The sequence below is a fragment of the Trichosurus vulpecula genome, chromosome 5 (genome assembly GCF_011100635.1).
Source record: "Trichosurus vulpecula isolate mTriVul1 chromosome 5, mTriVul1.pri, whole genome shotgun sequence".
In the NCBI taxonomy this organism is placed as follows: Eukaryota; Metazoa; Chordata; class Mammalia; order Diprotodontia; family Phalangeridae; genus Trichosurus; species Trichosurus vulpecula.
This window is the reverse complement of record NC_050577.1, coordinates 213780151-213795144: the sequence shown is the minus strand read 5'-3', so window position 1 is coordinate 213795144 and position 14994 is coordinate 213780151. Positions and strand designations below refer to the sequence as shown.

General features: G+C 42.2%; 1 protein-coding gene across 2 annotated transcripts in view; it reads left to right on the top strand.

Moving 5' to 3' along the window:
- Positions 1-14994, top strand: part of SLC17A8 (solute carrier family 17 member 8) — a 51406-nt gene that overhangs the window by 21785 nt on the left and 14627 nt on the right. For both annotated transcript variants that reach the window (XM_036761491.1, XM_036761492.1), the window contains exons 4-6: positions 1402-1516; positions 4677-4764; positions 13819-13905. In XM_036761491.1, the coding sequence (XP_036617386.1) occupies positions 1402-1516; positions 4677-4764; positions 13819-13905 (290 nt within the window). The remainder of the gene's footprint in view (positions 1-1401; positions 1517-4676; positions 4765-13818; positions 13906-14994) is intronic.

The window sequence follows — 14994 nt, the reverse complement described above, 5'->3', positions numbered from 1 at the left end:
TCCATCACCATTTCTAAGTCATATTCTCTGGATTCTCACCATTGTTCTCATCCTCTTCATCCCTGTCCCACTGGAACCTAGGACTCAGCCCCTGGAATTGTTCTGGGCTCTGAGAGAGGAGTTTTCATTGTATCTTGCCTTGCCATCATCTCCTGGCCACCACTTCCAACCCATGCCCCCTCCTTCCCTTTCCAGATCCCATTCATTAGAACGTAGACTTCTAGGGACAGTCAGGGACTGTCTAGATTGCTTTTGTAACTCACACTGAGTTCTGACTCAGAATTCAATTAGGGAACTTTTTGTGATTTTGCGTTTGTAAACTCTTGAGTCATGAATGGCTGTCCTCAGCTTTCCACACAGAGAACTGGAATCAGGCAGAGAACTGTCTATCTGTACATACTCTCTATAATTCACCAGGAAGGATAAATCTGAGCATGTTCTGTCACTTTTAGTTTAAATAACCATACTTAAGACACAACTCTTGTTACTGAGAGGAATGGGTGAAGACCTCCTGTAGAAACTGATTTTTTTGAAGGAAGCTAGAAATTCCAAGAGGTGGAGGCATGGAGGGAAGGGACACCAGGAATGAGGGGCAGCCAGGACAAAGTCATAGAGGTGGGAAATAGAGCAGCCTGTGTGAGGAACAAGAAGTTCAGTAGAGTATGTAAAGAGGAGCAATGTGTAAGAAGACTGGAAGAAGACTGGAAAGTAGAAAGAGTTTTAAATGTCAAATGGAGGCATTTATATTTGATCCTGGAGGTAATCGAAGAGGGATTAGACTGGAGGCAGGGAGGTCAGTTAGGAGGCCATTGCAATGGTCCAGGCAAGAGGTGATGAGGATCTGAATCAAAATGTGTGAATGGAGGGGACAGATGTTGGAGGGAAAGAAATGACATTTGGCAACTGAATATGTAGGCAATATATTTTTACAGAATATGTTCAAAATAAATACAAGATACTAGCAGCTTTCCTTCATCTGATACATGCTAGCTGTGTGACCCTGGGCAAGTCACTTAGCCCTATTTGCCTCAGTTTCCTAATATGTAAAATGAGCTACAGAAGGACATGGCAAACCACTCTAGCATATTTGCCAAGAAAACCTCAAATGGGTTCACAAAGGATTAGACACGACTGAAAAATGACTAAACAACAGACATTTATAGATGAGTTGCTAATCTGCATTGGTGAATGGAGTTTACATACCAGAAGTCCCCTGCATTGAGCAAATCATGGTTCTAGGCTGCACCTCCCCTCCCCCTCCCCAAAACATTAGAATCCTTATTTCATTGGGTTAATTTCTTATATCATACAGATGTTTGTTATTTCTTCTAGGGTTGACTTTTTGTTTTTAATAACCACGTCCATGAACCACAAGTGTCTCTTTTTCCTTTCTCTTTGTAGGGTATTTGGAGCTGCTGTTTTCTTAACGTCCACCTTGAATATGTTCATCCCTTCTGCAGCCCGAGTGCATTATGGTTGTGTCATGCTGGTCAGGATTCTACAGGGTCTGGTGGAGGTGGGAGACCAATTTTCTAATACATTTATATTTTGCTTTGGATAACGGGGCTCTCTAAAAATGCCATCTTTGTTGGTTCAATTTTAAGATGCAAACTCCATGCCCACTGTTCTGGTTTGCTTTTTGTTTTACTTTCGTTTTTGTATCTCCAATACCTAGTGCATGCCTGGCACATAGTAGGCATTTAATAAATGCTTGTCGATTGATTATTTTCCTGCTTTTTTCAACTTCCTCTTATTATTAGAAAAGTGAATATTATCTCCAAAATGTTCCTGTGTCATTCCAAGATAAAACATAGTGACCATTTCACACAGTATCACAAATTTAGAGCAGCAAGGGACCTCAAAGGCCATCTAGCCCAACCTACTCATTTTTACAAGTGAGGAAACTGAGACCTCAAGAATGACTTGGCTATGGCCACTCTCAGGTAGGACAATATTTGAACTCAGGTCGTCTAACTCCAAGAGGCAGCTAGGTGGCGCCTTAGTGCAGAGCCCTGGGCTGGAGTCAGGAAGACTCCCTGAGTTCAAATCTGGCCTCAGACACTTAGTAGCTATGTGAACCTGGGCAAGTCATTTAACCCTGTCTGCCTCAGTTTCCTCATCTGTAAAATGTGCTGGAGAAGGAAATGGCAAACCGCTCCCGTATCTCTGCACAGAAAATCCTAAAGGGGTCCCAAAGGCTGAAAAACAACTGAACGACAATGCCCCTGACTCAAATCCAACATTCTTTCTCTTGGGCCATAGATAGTGTCACAAAGTACTTAGAACTAGAAGGGACCGAGGGGCCATCCAGTCTTTTCTTGCTGTCTTCTCTGCCCTCCCCTTATGTTGTAATCCCTTCTCTAACAAATAGAGCGCATCTTTCTTCTCTGTGCTTCCCCGTAGCTGGAGACTGCCCATTTGAATCCTGAATTGCTTTAATTGTTAGTAAATCCTTCCCTTTTTTGGTCAGGACCTGTGATTTCATTGGAGGGGGGAGTTCCCAGTGAGGAAATCACTTCCACCAATGAAGAAATACCCTCTGCTAATACATATCAGTAATTTTTTACAACTTAGGACCGTAGATACAAGGCTGGATGGCATATCAGAGCCCACCTATTTCAACATACTCTTTTTACAAATAAGGAAACTTAGGCCCACAGAGGTTATATAAATTGCATTTAGGTTACCCAGATGATAAGCATCAGAGGTAGGAAGTTATGGTCTTAGAAGTTAAATGATTTGCCCAGGGTCACACAGCCAGAATGAGTCAGAAATAGGCCTTGAACCCATTCTTACTGACTCAGGCTGGCTCATTATCCATTTTGTAAAGCTGCTTTCTCTAATTTCTTCCTTGTATTGAGGCAGACCTGCCTTCCCATAACCCCAGAGCCAGGTGGCATCATGTATAGAGTGCTGAACTTGGCATTAGTAAGGCCTGAGTTCAAATCTTGCCTCTCACATGTGTGGCCATGTGACCTTTCTGTTGTTCTGTCTTTTCAGTAGTGTCTGACTCTCCATGACTCCGTTGGGGTTTTCTTGGCAGATACTAGAGTGGTTTTGCCATTTCCTTCTCCAGCTCATTTTACAGATGAGGAAAATGAGGCAAACACGGTTAAGTGACTTGCCCAGGGTCATAGAGCTAGTAGGTATCTGAGGCTAGATTTGAACTCAGGTCCTCCCACCTATTCTAGAATACATCTAGTATGTGATAACTCTTCAAATACTTGAGGATAGCTATCATGTCCTCCCTTAAATCTCCTCTTCTCTAGGCCAAGTATCCCCCAATCCTTTGAGGGATCCTTGTAAAGTACAATTTGGAGTCCCCTCCCCACCCTAGTGGCCCTTGCTTATTCATGTCCTTCCTAAAATGGGGGGGGGGTGGTGGCTCAGACCTGAACACAGTCCTCCATGTGGTCTGCTAGTGCAATATACCATAGAATGAATTCTTCTGCAAAGCACTGAATGCGACAGCTGGAAGAACTCAGTTGGTCATTTATATCATTCAGCCCAACCTTCTCATCTGACCAATAGAGCTAAGAGAAATTAAGTGAATTGGTCACTCTTCTAATTGGTAGCAGATTGAGAACCTCTACCTAGGTCTTTTGGTTCCTGGTCCTGTGTGGTTTCGACTCTTTTGGTGAGTTGCAGGAATAGATTTTGTGATTTCATTGAGAGAAGGAACTCCTGGTGAGGAAGGTCTCTCCATCAATGCTCATTAGCACTTGCTCTGCAAATTTATTGTCTTGGGAGATTTGTCTGGGGCACTAAGAGCCTAAGAGACTCATCCAGGATCACGTAGTCACCATGTGTGGGTGGAAGAACTTCCTGAAGTGAAGACTAGCTCTCTCCTGATGATGCTGTATGGACATTCCATTCTACCATTCACAGAATGCTCAAAACACTTGATTTTGGGGGTAAATTTGGGAATTTCAAAGGGCAAGCTGTGCTTGAGGAGGGAGGTTACATAGTATAGCAAATAGAGAATGACCCTGGGCAAGTCATTTAACCCCAAATTCTGAGAGACAGAGAGAGACAAAGACAGAGAGACAGAGTTAGACAGACAGAGGGGGGGGGGGAGAGAGAAACAGAGAGAGAGAGAGAGAGAGAGAGAGAGAAAGAGAGAGAGAGAGAGAGAGACAGACAGAGACAGAGACAGAGACAGACAGAGAGAAACAGAGAGACAGAGAGAGACAGAGAGAGACAGAGAGAAACAGAGAGAGAGAGAGAACACAAATGGGAATGGACTGGAAGTCACAGAACTTGGGTTCTAAACTTACTCAACAATTTGGAGTAAATTATTCTTTCTCCTACTTTGGATTTCAGCTTCTTCATCTACAAAATGTGGATGGTGGATGGACTGACAATTAACTTCCCTGGGGCTCAGTTTCTATATCTGTAAGGTGGACTAAATGACCTCCAAAGTCCTTCCTGTTTCTAAATCTATGGTCTTATGACTTTCTGTTCTAATATTCTGGGATTTGATGGATCTTAAAAAAAACCCCAGTATTGGGTTGAGTATTACTCAAACTAAAGTTTCTGATAATAATTAAATGGAATTTAATTATGATATAGTCTGCATCTAAAAATAGCGACTTGTGTCAGATAAGGGGGAGCCAGGTTAGGAAATAAATGAAATGGAACCAGATCAAATAATGCATTTTTGATGCATTTGCCAGGGTGTTACCTACCCAGCATGCCATGGGATGTGGAGTAAGTGGGCACCCCCACTGGAGAGAAGCAGACTGGCAACTACCTCTTTCTGTGGTAAGTGCTTTAGAATGATGATATCTTAAAAAATTATCTATTGGTATAATTTTGTTTTTCCATTTCCTTTTTTTTGAGGGGGGGAGGCAGGGCAACTGGGGTTAAGTGACTCACCCAAGGTCACACAGCTAGTAAGTGTGTCAAGTGTCTGAGGTCACATTTGAACTCAGGTCCTCTTGACTCCAGGGCCCATGCTCTACTCACTGCACCACCTAGCTGCCCCTAATTGCCTTCATTTCCAATTATATTCTGTCCACTTCTTTGGCTAGTGAGCCATACTTTCTAGAAAAGAATAAAAAAAAATAGAGGAAAAAAGATAGGTTAGGGAAACCAATCAACCCATTGCGTGACAATATATGTAATATTTCATACCCCAGTCCCCCACCTCTAGAAAAAGAGAAGAGGAATATTTTCTAAGATGCTTGGTCATTATAAGTAAACAATGTTTGCTTTCATTTTTCAGTTCTTTCTATGTTGTCACAACCATTGGGTATATTGTTTTCTTCATTCTACTTATTTCACCTTGTGTCGGTTTATGCAGGTCTCCCTTTGCTTCCCTGGAGGATTCTAGGCTCTTGTAGAGCGAAGAAAGGACCTTAGAGCTAAGCGAGTTCAACCCCCCCATTTTACAGAGGGGGAAACCAAGACCCTAAGAGAGTATCTGTTGTTGCTGTTCAGTTGTTTCGGTCGCGTCAAACTCTTGGTGGAGCCATGTGGGGTTCTCTTGGCAAAGATACCGGAGCGATTTGCCGTTTCCTTCTGTAAGTCATTTTACAGATGAGGAAACTGAGGCAAACAGGGTTAAGTGACTTGCCCAGGGTCACACAAATACTGTGCCTGAGGTTGGATTTGAACTCAAGTCCAAGGCCAGCACTCTATCTACTCTACCACCTAGCTGCTGAGAGAGTAAATAATTGGCAAAGGAACTCCGCTTGTGGCATGACGGAAAAAACTTTGGCTTTGGAATGATGGTACCTTGGTTCAAATCCCCTCTTTGCTACTTATCACTTGGGTAATCATGGGTAACATTTCTCTTTTAGGCCCTCAGCTTCCTTATCTGTAAAATGGCATGTTTGGATGTCATAACCTCTAAGATGAGAGTTAGTAGCAAGACCAGAACTTAAATCCCTTAATCCAGTGTTCTTTGTATTTCATTTTTATATTTCTACCATATTCACATGATTTTTCAAGGTACTTTGATAGATTTTAATAACCTTCATAATTAATTTTCAATTGATTAATTTAGTGATTAATTAATCATTCATTTAAAACTAAATTTTCCATTGATTTACTTAGCGTGAATAAGGAGCAAAGGAAATCTTGGTGATGTAGGAGTTGGCAGACCCTGGACAGGGGGATAACTTTTAATCTTGAATCCCCCACTCACATGGGAGGGAGGCCTCTCCCTCCTAACCACTGTTCTAGGAAGTGGTCTCACCATTCACCTTAGCATTCCTGTTACCCCTAAAGGGACTGCTTGGGTGGTATCTCTATTCATTCCAGAAAGAGAGAGAGAGAGAGAGAGAGAGAGACAGAGAGAGACAGAGAGAGACAGAGACAGAGAAGAGACAGACAGAGACAGAGACAGACAGAGACAGAGACAGACAGAGACAGAGACAGAGAGACAGAGGGAGAGAGAGACATAGAGACAGAGACAGAGAGACAGAGACAGAGAGAGAGACGGAGAGAGAGAATGTTTCATGTTTTCTTTCATATCCTTTCTTATGTTTAAAGGTACATGACACACTGGGGAATGTTTTGAAACATTCATCGAAATATAAATGACGCCTCTCGTGACTTATTCCAGAGCGAACAGGTTTCTTTATACATTCCAACAGCTTTTTACACTCTTGCCTTTGGGCAGGGATTTTGTCCTTGCCAATTTTTAAGTCTTTTTAAAATTCATCCCTTTCTGGTTCCCTCTCTACAGAAATAGTGTGGTATAGTTCCTAGAGATCTGGTTTTAAGGGTCATCTATACCTGCCTGTGGCACATATTGGCTGTGTGCTTCTGGGAAAGTCACTACATTTTTTCTGTGTCCCAAGTAGCCAAGACTATGCTGCAGAAAAGGGGCCAATCTATTGTGGTAGAAGAATTTCCTCACCTATGAGTTCCTTATAACAATGACCTCACAATTCCAGACCCTATTCTTCTAGTTAGCTCATTTCTGGGTCTTTTTTTTTTCTAGAGAGGCAATGTAAGATGGCATCAAGATAGTTGATGGAGCCAGGAAAATTTGGGTTCATGATCCACTTCTGACATAAGCTAGCTGGGTGACTCTGGGAAATTGACTTAACCTCTTTGTGTCCCAGGCAACTCTCTAAGACTATATATGTAGCAGAAAAGGTACCAATCTGTATTGAGAGAGAACATTTTCTCACTTGAATATTCTCTATACCAATAAAACCATAGTCTCAGTTCTTATCCTTTCTACTTAGAATGATCTAGGCCTGTTTGGAGACCCAGTGCCAACTCTATATGGAAAATACCATTGGGCCTCACCTGCCCTTCAGCACGTGTAGATCCTGGAGAGAATTTCTTTTGTAGACCTTCTTTCTCGTGTTTGTACTGTGTTGTCTAAATGGGAGTTACCAGCCACAACTCCCACTTCCTGGCTATGTTCCCCAACAGGTATAGGAATGATTGGGGAGAATTATTAAACAAAGGTCAAGTGCTTTAGATTTTCTAGCTAAGGTGCGGCCTTATCTTAAAGAATTTTCCAAGCTGGAAGGGTTCTCAAAGTCATCTCACCCAACCCATACCTGACCAATGACACACTTTACAATAGCCCCAATGAATAGGTAGACATTTCTGTTGGAACAGCTCCAGAATGCGGAACTCAACACCTCCTGGGACAACCCACTCTACTCTGGAACAACTCTCAAGGTTAGGAAGGTTTTATTTGTATGTTTTGATCAGACCTGTGAATTCATCCATGTAGGGGACTCCCAGTGAAGAAATCAGCCATTCGTGGATGCAGAACAGCAACTACTCTCCAGTTTCTAATAATCCTCTTTGTAACTGCCACTCTGTACTCCCAGTTCCATCCTCTAGGGACAAAGCTAATCCTTCTTCATTCTTCAGTCATTCAGATACCTAAAGACAGCTATCATACTCCCTATAAGCCAGGGATTCTTAAACCAAGTCAATTCAAGAAACATATATTAAGCAAGTTGCAAATATTATGCCAATTGCTGGGGATACAAAGAAAAGATGAAAAAAAGTCAGTGAATAGCATGTATTAAGTACCTACTGTATGCCAGGCACTGTGCTAAGTGCTGGAGATACAGAAAAAGGCAAAAACAATTCCTGTCCTTAACCCTAAGGGGTCTGTGGATAGATTTCAGTGTCCATAAACTTGGATGGGAAAAAATGACATCTTCATTTTCACTAGCATCTAACTAAAACTTATTATTTCTTTTTTAAAAACATTATTCTGAGAAGGGACCCATAGACTTCACAAGAATGTCAAAGGCATCCATGACACCAAAAATGGTTAAAACCCCTTGCCTTAACTCTTCTCTCCTACTTCCTTCATACGAACCTTTGGAGGCCCCCTGACCATCCTGGTTAATCTCTAGATACTCTCTGGCTTGTCTGCATCCTTGCCAAAACATGGTGTCCAGAACTGAACCCAGCACTGTAGATGGGGTTTAGCTGGAACAGAGCACCACAAGAATTTCTCCAGAGCATAGTACACTGGGCTTCTCTTAATGCAGTTGAAGATAATATTAGGCTTTTATTTTTCTTTTTTGCAAAAGGTTATACTGTTGATCCATAGTGAGTTGTAGTCCACTAACCCTGGCCCTCTGATATTTTTCATCTGGTATCTTCCTCATCTTGTATCTCTAAAGTCTATTTTTTAACCTAAACATGTTTTCTTTTATCTCAATTCCCTTTTATTAGGATTGGCCTAATAATTATTCAAATAATTCAAATAATTATTCAAACCTGTTGAGATATTGTCAAATCCTTCCTTTGCTAACTATAGCTTTAGCTATCCTTTCAAGCTTCATGTCATCTGGAGATTTGGCAAACATGCCATGTATGTCTTTATTCTAGTTACTTATAGAATGGCTAAACAGAGGAGGGCCAAGCATAAATCACAGTGGTCGTCCTCTGGATACCTTCTTTCCTGTTGATATCAACTCATTAAGTTCTAAAACACCAAAATCACCCTCTTGGACTAAAATTGATGGCCATCCCACTTCCTCACACCAACTGACCTTGCTCTTCATTCTCATAGAGACTGCTAATCTTTTAAATTCTTGATAATTAATCCCCCCAACTTTGACTTCATTTACCTCCCTGGCTAGTCTGTACCCTATAGTCAGTTAATTCCATGATGCATTTGCTACCATCCTTGAATCCCTTGACCTCTAGGCTTTCTGCCCAAACCTGCCAATCCCCAGACCTAGACAGCTTCCACTGTGTGGCTTTTTTGCTTTAAATTTTTGATCATTATGGGGAAATGTTGAGTTATGGTGACAATGAGGTCCTCTACAATGACTTACCAAATCTCATCTGGCCCTCTTTTTACTGGGAAATCTGATAATTTGTTTCTTATCATCTATTTCTCTCATTCCATGAAGTAGCTGCTTCATTCCTCTCTGTCCTCCTCAGGCCCTGGGCCCTATCCTCACCTGACTCATTCTCAGCAGGTGACCTTGTACCTTCTTCTGAGATTAAGGCTGTCGAGTTCCTTCTGCTGTAGAATCTATTTATGTTTTTACTCTCCCTTTCTACCAGCTCCTTTTGGTGGGTACAAAGGGTTTGCCATCCTTGCCAAGACTTACTCCTTTACCTGTGCTTTTGAGTCCATTCTCCCAAGTCTCCTGGGACCTTAGTGAATAGGGCACTGGGCTTGGTGGTAGGAAGATCAGGGTTCCAACGTGGTCTCAGATACTAAGCGGCTGTGTGGCCTTGGGCAAGCCCAGTTCTTCTGTAAAATGAAAGGGTAGACATGATGGCCTCCCATATCCTGTCTAATTTTAACCAATAATAAATAATTTGTGTCATAGTTGTATAATCCTAGGAAAGTCACTTAACCTTACTGGGCCTCAGTTTCTTCATGAGGCAAAGGAACTAGATGGCCTTCCAACTCTAAGTTTATGATCTGATGACGTACCTGTGTGACATTGGTCAAATTACTTATCCTCCCTGGGCCTCAGCTTGCCGTGTGTAAAATGAAGGGCCTCCAAAGTCCCTTCCAGCTCAAAATCTTCAATCTGTGCTTAATTAATTGTTACTGATCCATGATTCTAATTGTTCCTTTGTTCATCTTCAGCTTCCCCTCTTTGCAAGTTTCTTTTGCTCTTCCTATAAGTATGTACTAGTCTCTGCTATTCAAAAAACTCTTTACTTTGCCTGTCTGTATTCTCAAGCTATGCTTCTAAAGTTATCCTTCATTTCCTTGCTAAACTTCTATTTTCTAAAAAAGGTGCTTATTTTAAAAGCATTTATTATCTTTTCATCCTATAGTACCACGAACTGAGCGATAAGATGGAAAATAAATTTCTTATAACAAATATGGGGTAGCTAGGTGACACAGTGGGTAGAGTCAGTAATACCTGAGTTCAAATCCAGCCTCAGACACTTGCTAGCTATGTGACCCTGGGCAAGTCACTGAACCCTGTTTGCCTCAATTTCTTCATCTGTAAATGATCAGGAGAAGGGAATGACAAACCACTCCAGTATCTTTGCCAAGAAAACCCCAAATGGGGTCACAAAGAGTCCGACACAACTGAAACAGCTGGAAACAACAACAACAACATAACAAAACTGATTCCCACATTGTCCATATCTAAAAATAGATGTCTCATTCCATATTTTAAGTCCATCTCCTCTTTAACAGGAGGTGGGTGGTGTGTTTCAGCTTTAGTTCTCTGGGCTAATGGTTTATCACTGCATTGGTTGGAGTGTGCTAGTCTTTTCAAAGTAGTCTTTCTCTGTAGTGTTGTTTGCATCGGATAAATTGCTCTCCTGGTTCTGCTCACTTTGCTCTGCAACAGTTCATTAAGTTCTTCCCAAATTCCTCTGAAACTGTCCATTTCATCCTTTCCAATGGCCTCTAATATTCCATTTCATTCATATACCACAATTTGCTTGACCATTTACCAATAGGAGTTTCTAATTTTTGACTACTGTGAAGAGAGCTACTATAAATATTTTGTGCATATAGGTCCCTTTCCTCTTTCTTTGATATCTTTGAAGTATAGTCCTAGTAGTGATATCGCTGGCTCAAATAGTATGCACAATTTGGCAACTTTGGGGTCGTAGTTCCAAAATGCCTTCTAGAGAGTATACTTTGCTGGGAGGCTCCTTGAATTCCTGATATGTCCCAACCCTATAGCCCTTGACATTAGTGCTATCGCCTCATGGTAGATATCCTGAGTCACGTGGCTCCTCGTTATATCTTTGACTGTGGATTGGACCCCATTTAGAGGGTCAAGCTTCAAATGGATTCATCTGCCCAGTAACACCTTTGGGTCTATTTACAAGAGACCCAACTGGGATAGACCTGGAGATGCAGTTTTGAGATGAATTGAAATAGGTCAGAGTTATGGGAGTGAAGGGAAGCAGTAAGTAGGAGAAGAGCAGTCTACGTCTTGTTGCTGTTCATTCTTCTAAAGGCAGCTACTTCTTATCCACGGTCAAGGGTAAGCCTCAGATTAGAGTTTTTCAATTGAGTTAATATTTGTTGGAAGTTCACAGGATGCTCGTCACTAGACTAGGAATTCTGGTATTAGAGAGTGCCGGAAAACCAATCAGTGCCCTGTAGGACTCACAATCTTGTCTAGACGAGATAAACAGCTAGAATAGATAAGTATTTACCAGGTGAAGCAGGTGGAAAAATGCTAAAGTTGGAGGGATGAACTTGACGAAGTGAGTGAGGGCCCTGGACTGGGAGTCAGGAAGATGTAGGTTCAAGACTCACCCCACATACTTCCTGACTGCCTGATAACCCTGGGAAAGTAACTTAACCTGTAGGTGATACAGTTTCCTCCTCTGTTAAATGAAGGGATTAGATTCTCTGACATCCCCCCCCCCACAAGGCCCCTTACAGCCACAAATCCTGGCTGGGCTCTGCTCGTGTGACCTCAGGCAAGTCCCTTAACTGCTGTGTGACTCAGTTTCCTTATCTGTAAAATGAGGAAGTAGGACTTGATGGCCTATCAACATTAAGAACATCCAAAATTTGGGGCAGCTAGGTGGCGCAGTGGATAGAGTATGAGCTCTGGAGTTAGGAAGACCTGAGTTCAAATGTGACCTCAGACACTTATTAGCTATGTGACCCTGGGCAAGTCACTTAACTCCAATTGCCTCCCCCTCAAAAAATAATATCCAAAATTTATATAGCACTTTAATATTTACAAAGTTTTTTTTTAGCAATATTATCTCACTTGGTCTTTAGCCTAACAGTGGGAGGAGAGTGCATTATTATCCTCATTTTATAGATGAAGAAATGGGTATAGGTATATAGATCTCTAGATATGTGTAGATACTATGAATAATACTTAGTATTTTGTTGGTCTTGTTCAGTTGTTTTTCAGTTGTGTATGACTCTCTATGAGCACATTTGGGGTTTTCTTGGCAAAGATACCGGAGTGTTTTGTGCCATTCCCTTCTCCAGCTCATTTTACAGATGAGGAAACTGAGGCAGACAGGATTAAGTGACTTGCTTAGGGTCACACAGCTAGTAAGCATCTGAGACCAGATTTGAACTCAGAAAGATGAGTCTTCCTGACCCCAGGCCTGGTGCTCTATCCACTGAGCCATCTCGCTGCCCTTATCTAGTGTAGTTGACTACAATAACTTGCCCAAGGTCACACAGCTAGTGTCTAAGGCAGTATTCAAACCTAGGTCTTCCTGACTCCTAGTAGTGCATTAGGTACTATACTGCACTGCTTCTCATGAATACTGGTTGCCATAATGGAAAGGGGTTAGTGTAGAAGATACCATTGGTGTAGGGTATGATGGTGAAGTAGGTCATAGAAGGAAGAGAGAGAGGGGCCTTGTTGGGGCATTAGGAGTGGTGTTACCACTCAGAGGATAGGGAAGGAACCCTGCACATCCCTAGCCCTGCCCCTCTGAGAGTCAGTGAGGGGCTCCAGTCACCTGCCATGGTGGCCCCCAGCTAGGACCTGTGCCCTAGCTTCCTAATCCTGCTTTTGGATTTTTCTCCCTTCTCATTCTCCCTATCTCTCCCTTATCCTCAGTTAGGAATAGGGTTGGTGTGTCAATGACCAATCACAATCTTCTCATGGAACCCTTATTTACATATACCAAGGTTCTGTTGAATAGCCTTTGGAAACGAGGCTCAAGGTTTATGGAATGGCAAAGGTCATGATAGGGAGATGGATCTCAGAAAGGCTGGGAGATAAAGAGGTTACTGTATAACTATGATCTGTGAGCCCTAAGTGTGAAGCTAGCAAAAAGTTCTATGTATAAATATATGTGTATATATTTTATTGCTGTTTTGTTGCTTAGTTGTGCCTGACTTCATGACCCTACTTGGAGTTTTCTTGGCAAAGATACTGGAGTGATTTGCCATTTCCTTCTCCAGCTTATTTTACAGATGAGGAAACTGAGTCATGCAGCAGTTAAGAGACTTGCTTGAGGTCACACAGCTAGTACATAAGTGTCTAAGGCTGGATTTGGACTCAGGTCCTCCTGACTCCTGGCCCAAAGCTCTATCCACTGCGCCACCTTGCTACCCGTGTGTGTGTGTGTGTGTGTGTGTGTGTGTGTCTAAATATATTTAATTTAATGTGGTGCCAGGATCACCCATTGCATCCTTTTTGTTTATTTGACACTTTTATTTCTTTTCTTCCCCTATGAGCTGAATGGTATTTGGGAGGCAGTGCTGGCCTTCCATCCCTGGAATCCTTCTTTAATGGTGTCATGGGAGTTGGCCTGGTCTGTTCTCCAATGTTCCAGCCTTGTTGCTCAGAATTCAACATAGCCTTGTGTTTAACTGACCCTCCTTTACGTAGCTGGAAGATGCCTGGAATCTTAGATGGTCAATGTTGCCCATCGTTCTCTCGTCCCTAGGTTCATATGCTGGGGCAGTGGTTGCCATGCCATTGGCTGGAGTATTGGTGCAGTACATTGGATGGTCCTCAGTCTTTTATATTTATGGTGAGTTATTTTATTTCACAAGTTTACCTGGCTGACTCAGAGAGATAACTTTTTTACTTTACTTGATCTTAGTCTAAGATTGCAGTCCTGGGAAAGAGGAATAGCTAAGAAAAAATCAGTATAGAAATGGAATAAATTGTACAAAAAGACAGTTTAGAGTTTTGTATTTTTATGTATCCAAATGGGCATTTTGAAATGGATACAGAAATATTTTAATTTAAATATCAGGTCACCAGAAAAGAACATGGTTTTTCCTATGAGAAGTCTAGCCGTGTGTTAGGGTCCTATGACCTTTGACTGTCAAGGTCAGGGGTGGGGAGCCTGAAGTCAAAGGGTTGCACTTGAGGACCTAGAGGGGATTGGTTCTGAAGTGTGGATTTAGTCAAAGGGCTGCACTTGAGGACCTAGGGGGCTACATGCAGTCTCAAGGCCCAAGGTTCCTCACCCCTGGAAGGCACTGGCACTGGCATAGCTGTGAGAACAAGAAAAGGCTCAGCAAGGTGTGGTCAAGGAAGGAATTGTTTTTGATCTGATTACAGGGTCATGCCTGTCCGACATTTTGGGGCTTTCTCTGTCTAAAACTTCCAGCAGTTTGCATTATAGTCTGATGCATGAGACACTTTCTAGGGACATGTACATGCACACACATACACACGTATACATATCGACATACACCATAAGAAAACATTAATGGAGATGCCCAAGGAAAGCCACAATGTCTCTAGAGTTAGACTCATCTGCTGCAAAGAAGTTTCACCTTGTTCTCTTACTCTTCTTCCTGGAGTCAGAAAAGATTCATCTTCCTGAGTTCAAATCTGGCCTCAGACACTTAGTAGTTATGTGACCCTGGGCAAGTCACTTAACCCTGTTTGCCTCAGTTTCCTCATCTGTAAAATGAGCTGGAGAAGGAAATGGCAAACCACTCCAGTATCTTTGCCAAGAAAACCCCAAATTTTGGAAGAAATGGACCAGCAGCCTGGGAAATCTCTGCTTTTATCTGCTTTTATAAGCTGCCTGCAGAGTTGGGGTGGGGGCGTGAGAGAGAGAGAGAGAGAGAGAGAGAGAGAGAGAGAGAGAGACTAAGACTGG